General features: G+C 29.7%; 1 protein-coding gene across 1 annotated transcript; it reads right to left on the reverse strand.

Annotated features, from left to right (window-relative positions):
• Positions 1-424: 424 nt before the first annotated feature.
• Positions 425-2,886, reverse strand: LOC110629472 (flavin-containing monooxygenase FMO GS-OX-like 4). The gene is made up of 7 exons (XM_021776460.2): positions 2,308-2,886; positions 2,101-2,171; positions 1,778-1,930; positions 1,592-1,674; positions 1,345-1,480; positions 1,088-1,261; positions 425-1,004 (listed from the first exon to the last, which is right to left on the reverse strand). Exons 1-7 carry the CDS (start codon positions 2,852-2,854, stop codon positions 831-833), a joined length of 1,338 nt encoding a protein of 445 aa, XP_021632152.1. The 5' UTR covers positions 2,855-2,886; the 3' UTR covers positions 425-830.
• Positions 2,887-5,950: the final 3,064 nt, after the last annotated feature.

Below are 5,950 nucleotides of genomic sequence, written 5' to 3' on the forward strand. Positions count from 1 at the left end.
TAATGGGGACAACAATATCTTCTTTTTCATCGATAGTCAATTGACGCAGATCATGTTCCATGGGGAAGGAGAAAAAAGAAATTAAGTTTAAGGAAGTGAAAAATGCGAGAATATCGAACCACAAAAGGATCACTAAGGGAAATTTACATGGAAAGTTGAAAAGAGAAGAATAGTTTAAAATTACTATTTTCTTCTTATTTTACAAATTATAATTTACTATATGAATAGAAATTCATAATAATAATATAGTATTTATAAATTTTAGCATATATCACATACAAAAAATTGTAATCATAAATTTTTTAAGCCTAGGCTGCTGCCATGAGAAAAAATGTAATAAAATAAAGGACAAATATGTAATTTTTCAAATTAGAAATCACTTTTTCACTTTGATTTTTTATTTTATCTCCGATCGACGTACGCCCCCACTCAGACCCAACTTCGACGAATGCAATCTCCACGACGCCACCAAATGTTATTGCACTGTCATTGATACTCTTGGACGTCGTCGCTTTATCAAGAACAGGATCGCTGGCACCTTTAAGGCTGACTGTGCAGTGCTCATTATCGACTCCACCGTTGGTGGTTTTGAAGCTAATGTTTACAACGAACGTGAAGCCGTGACGATGGAGCTTTTTTAAGATTCACGTGGAAAGAAAAAAAAAAAAAATTCATCATCGTTTGGAAAATATTTATAATGTTGGCTTAAATTCCACAGTAATATTGGCCCAAGCTCAAATTTGACAGTAAAAATAGTAAAATAAAATTAATTATTTGTTATTTCTCTTTATTTAGATGGAACCAATAAAATCAGATAACTGCTAGTGAATTTATTTTATTTGATGAATCTCCAAGACCAGGTGGTGGTCATCTTCCTCTTCATGGTCACGATAAGTATCCGGCCTAAGGCGCCTGCCGATGCCACTCGCATAATACTTTTGGATTCTCCATTCTTCAAACCCTTCACATCCGCATTGAGCTCCAAGCCAGTTGCTATAATCAAACTGCAACAACATGTGCAAGATTAGAGAAGATAAATAATAACACAATATATATCTAAGCAAAGGTCCTAATTTACAAGGGTTACCTGAGAATCACCCATGTTATGGGTGTATCTTTTGGGAACGTTAGAAGCTTCAAGTGACAGGTAGAAGGCTTCAATATCTTCCATCATCTCCTCTTGAGATGGAAGCTCAATCCTGCCTGATAACACATCAGCAATCCACTTGCTTTGAAGTTCAAAAATTGGGAAAGGGGCAATCTAGCACCAATCACAGGCAGAGTATTATATCAACTTAATCATCATATTAAAACAAAGCTTTGTGAGTTGAAACAGATTAGAACCTTCCGTTGTAAACCAACAAAAGAAAGCCATGGTGCCAAAGCTGGTGGAAAAACATGCTTGAATAATGGTCCCACACGATTATCGTCCACAGTCACAATGCCATTGGTTTCAAGAAAAGGGAAGTGATACTTGTACCTTCAAGATAAGCGCAATTAATTGCAGCTATATTTAAGTTCAGTTTTCTTTCTTTCTATCGACTCCTTAGTCCGTGTGTGTGTGATTTCTGAAATGAACTACAAAAAGTACCCTGTGCAATGTAGAATGATATCAGCTACAACAACTCTCCCATTTCGGAATATCACAGAACCATTTTCATGAACACTTTCAATCTGCATTACACCCAGCAAGCATCAGGATCAATTTGAAATCTAGCTATATGTACAAACTTTTATATAGTATATAGACCCCTCACTCTTAATCTGGGTGTCTTACCATAGAATGAATCCACATATTGTCATATCCAGACTGTTGTTCATATGTTTCGTCTCTGACTGATCTTGAAGTGACATGGATCTCCTTGGCAACCCCAGCAATTTCTCTGCTTATCTCATTAGCACTTAATGAACTCCCGATCAAAATTACCACCTATTATCTTAAAAAAGTGAGATTTCAACTAATGGAGTAACATACCAGATTAGCACCAAGAAGCTGGTGAAGAATTGACTTTGATACCACATTGTGGAATAAGAAAAGAAACAGTCTTAAATTAAAGAATTCGTATGGTTTAAAGGCGATGTATAGATCTTGGCACATACTTGATCTTGGAAGAGATCCGGAATACGGTAATTGTGGCTATGCATTTGCTTCCCTGGCCAAGAACTGATGCCTGAAATGTAAAGATTATATATTTATCATCATTCTTTTTAAAGAATCTATAGGCACTAACACAAGCCTTAAACATCATGAGCTGAATTGCAGCCAATAATACTAAGTACAACATATGAATATGATTATACAACCACCTGGTATTTGAGCAACACAAGGTTCCGTGTAATGTCCATTGCAAACCACAACAGCATCGTAAATCTCATCTTCAAACTCATCATTATTCTCTCTCTTCTTTTTAGACCTCACTTTCCACTTGTTAGTCTCCTCTACTAACCCAACGTAAACCACCTCAGTCTGTAACCTCACCATATCCTCAATCCCAAACTCCCTCGCAAAATCTTGCAAGTATAGTAACACCTCCCGGTGACCTGGGTACCTTCTCGGGTCTCTCGTGTGATCGTCTTTGGGTATGAATGGGTAGTCTATGAAACCCATCACTTCTCTTTGGAGGTTGGTGCGAAGGGAGCAGTAAAGGCTCGAGTGAATTATACTTCGGCTTGGATCCAGGCTCAACGGGTCTGATTCCACCCTTGGATCGTAGACCCAGGTGCCGCCGATTTGGATTTCTCGTTCAAATACTACAACGTTGTGGCCCTCGCGTTGGAGCTCATGCGCAGCAGCAAGGCCTGCTGCGCCGGCGCCGATCACTGCAACTCGACGGGAGATGAGAGGAGTTGGCATTAGTCAACTTTTGAGTATCGTTGAGGATGATCGGTGCGAGAGGTGATTACCATACGTGATGAAATACTTTTTTGTTTTTTCCTACGCATCTGATCTACCTGGCGCACGTGACAAAAAAAATTATTTAGACATATATTAATTATAAAATACTAAAATTTAAAATTAAATTTATAATATATTTTAATTAAATAAAATTTAAATATATCTCCCAAATTTTTACTAAAGTTCAAATAAATTTAACATTTTTAATATATTATAATTTAATTGAATTTAAACATAAATTTAGAGTTTTATTTAAATTAAAAAATAACTTAAGACTATTAAATACCATGATAATAAACTCTTTACTTTTATATATTTTAATTAATAATTACATACAAATATTTTTATTTAATGATGATTTGTATTTAAATTTAATTGTATTATAAAATATTTAATTTTACTTTAAAATAAAAAAATATACATATGTGATTATTATGATGAGGCTTCAATAAATAAAATTAAAATTTAATTTATATTCATCTTGAATATTATTTTTTAATCTCATGTAAATTAATTACTCATATGTTACTTAAAACTCATTTGAACAAAATTTAATCAAACGGGATATTTAAAAATACCTCGAATCTTATCATTCATGTAAATGACTACCAAATACAATACTAAATATATAGTTATATTTCTATATTATTTGTCATTAATCAGTTTTTTTTGAAAATAAAAAAAATATTATTAACTCAAAGCGATCAAAAGAAACTATAAGGAGGAGGGACATGAACCCAAATTTAAACATTTAAAAATATTGTAATCCATTAAACATTAAGATTTAAAAAAAATCATAATAATCAACATATATTAGTTATGTGATTTTTAATTTACTAAAATATATATATCATTATACTTTTATTAATTATATATGAATTTTATTCTTTTAAATTTTGATTTGATTAAAATTTCTTCCACGAAAAGGACGGTGAAGTTTATATAGAGAAAACTAAATTTAATTTTAAAACATTAAAAATAAACTAAATCTTGAAGTGTCAAATAAGGCTAGCTGAATTAAAAACTTATAAGGTAGTACACTAAAAATAAAAAAATTAAGTCCAAATAATTAAATTAACAATATTAAAGTAAATAAATAATAACAATTTAACCTAAACAAATGGGTTTGCAAAATATATCATTAAGATCTAAATAACATATATAACACGTTTTTCAAAACTATCTATGAGTTGTGCACATGGTTTACAAATATTCTTTAAGTTGCAAATGCATTATATATGTTTTTTCAAATTTATCAACTTAATTTTAGAGACTTGTACAGCTTCTAATTAGGCCAAATGAATTTAAACTTTTATAAAAAATTTTCTTCATCTTTACTTTAAACTTCTCTTTGTGATTATACTCCTTAAGTCCGTAGTTGCAATTGTTGCATTTGCCCTATATAAATTAAAACACACTCCAAGTGAATTTGATTTATATAAATATTATTTAAAATTTCTTTCAGACTCATTTGAATGATATAAAATTACTCCAAATCATTATTGAGAATCTGCTTTATTGGATCTGTATCAGGAGTTACAGTTATGGTTGATGATAGGCGGAGCCAGTGAGGGACCAAGAGGACCATGGGCCCTGCTGAAAATTTTCAAAAATTTTTAAAAGTATTTAGATAATTTTACCTTAAAGCAAGAAAAACTATGATTAGATCCCTATAAATTTTAAAAATCTATTAATTACTCTTTATTTCAAAATTATCTATTTAAAATATTTTATACTTTGTAAATTTGAACTTTTTAATCCTTCTATCGAATAAATCCTTAGTGACCTTTAATATTCATACTATTTAATTTATGTATTTTAGCTATATTATAATATTTAATTTTCAATTGTTTTTCAATTTAAAATATTTACTTAGTTATGATTGGTTTTGAATTAAAATTCTTTAATGCAACATCTGAAATAAATTATATAAAATTAAATGAGTTAAATTTTAATCTCTCGAACTTATTTTATTTCTCATTTTATTATATTAAACATAAGAAAGGTTAATAGAATAATATTTAACTTTATCCTTAATCAAATATCATGAAAGAATATTTTTTGGGATTAATTATTATTCTAGGAAAAAATACACCACTAACCATTAAACTTATTTTTATTAACCCATATCAAATAAATTCTAAAAAAGTATAATTTTTTCTTATTTAGTCGAGAGTCTGTTTATGTGATTAAAATTATATATTAAATTATTTAAAAATAAATTTTATTTTTTAGTAATAAAAGATTTTATGAGTAATATTAAATTATTTAATATATTTTATATACTATTTAAATTTTAAAAATAAAATTTAAATTTAAAAATTAAAAATTTAATAGATAATAAATTAAATATTTAAATTTTAATCAACAAACAATAAATAAAAATCATTATAATTTTATTATATTATTATTAAATTTTTTAAATAAAAAATCTTTTAATATATAATTATTTTATTTTCTTTTGATTACTTATTTAAATTGATCTCTGCTGATTTAAATTTCTGCAAAACTACGCAGCTATGTACAGATTGTGAACTCTGCCTTGTCCATTCTCTTTGCTTGGTGTTGGATTCAATGCCTTCTAGATTTGTTGTATTGATTTTTGACTGTTGATGGATTTTTTTTTTTTTTTTGGTGTTCTACCTGGCGCTTTCGATTTTTTTTTAATTATTTTCTGTATTTTTTACCTTTTGCACGTCCTCTGTGCTTGATTGTAAACTTATTTTTGTGACTTTCTTTTTGTACGTGTAGTGGTTTTTTTGTTTTCATTCTCTTCTCCGACGATGTTGTTGTTTGGCGGTGGAGATGATGGATAGTAACCAGGTGGCATTGCTTTGAGGCTGATCTATGGCTTTTGTTGGGTTGGCCTGTAGTTTCTTTAGATTTATCTTTTTGGGTTTAGGTTCGGGCTTCTATTTACGGATTGTTTCGGCTTGGTCTCCTTTAGACGTGTTTGATTCAATGGGCCTTTAAATATAATCAGCTTTATATGTTTAAAAAAAATAAAAAAATCAATCTATGGACTGGGGAGTTGCATACAATGAAAACAACAAT

The sequence above is a fragment of the Manihot esculenta genome, chromosome 1 (assembly GCF_001659605.2).
Source record: "Manihot esculenta cultivar AM560-2 chromosome 1, M.esculenta_v8, whole genome shotgun sequence".
Taxonomy (NCBI): Eukaryota; Viridiplantae; Streptophyta; class Magnoliopsida; order Malpighiales; family Euphorbiaceae; genus Manihot; species Manihot esculenta.

Bases quoted from the DNA above. Each gene is read 5' to 3' on its own strand.
- LOC110629472 (XM_021776460.2), bottom strand. From the start codon at position 2,854: ATGCCAACTCCTCTCATCTCCCGTCGAGTTGCAGTGATCGGCGCCGGC. The intron at 1,481-1,591 runs GTACTTTTTGTA...CTTATCTTGAAG, and splicing joins ATCATTCTACATTGCACAGG to GTACAAGTATCACTTCCCTT. The intron at 1,262-1,344 runs GTTCTAATCTGT...GATTGGTGCTAG, and splicing joins TTGTTGGTTTACAACGGAAG to ATTGCCCCTTTCCCAATTTT.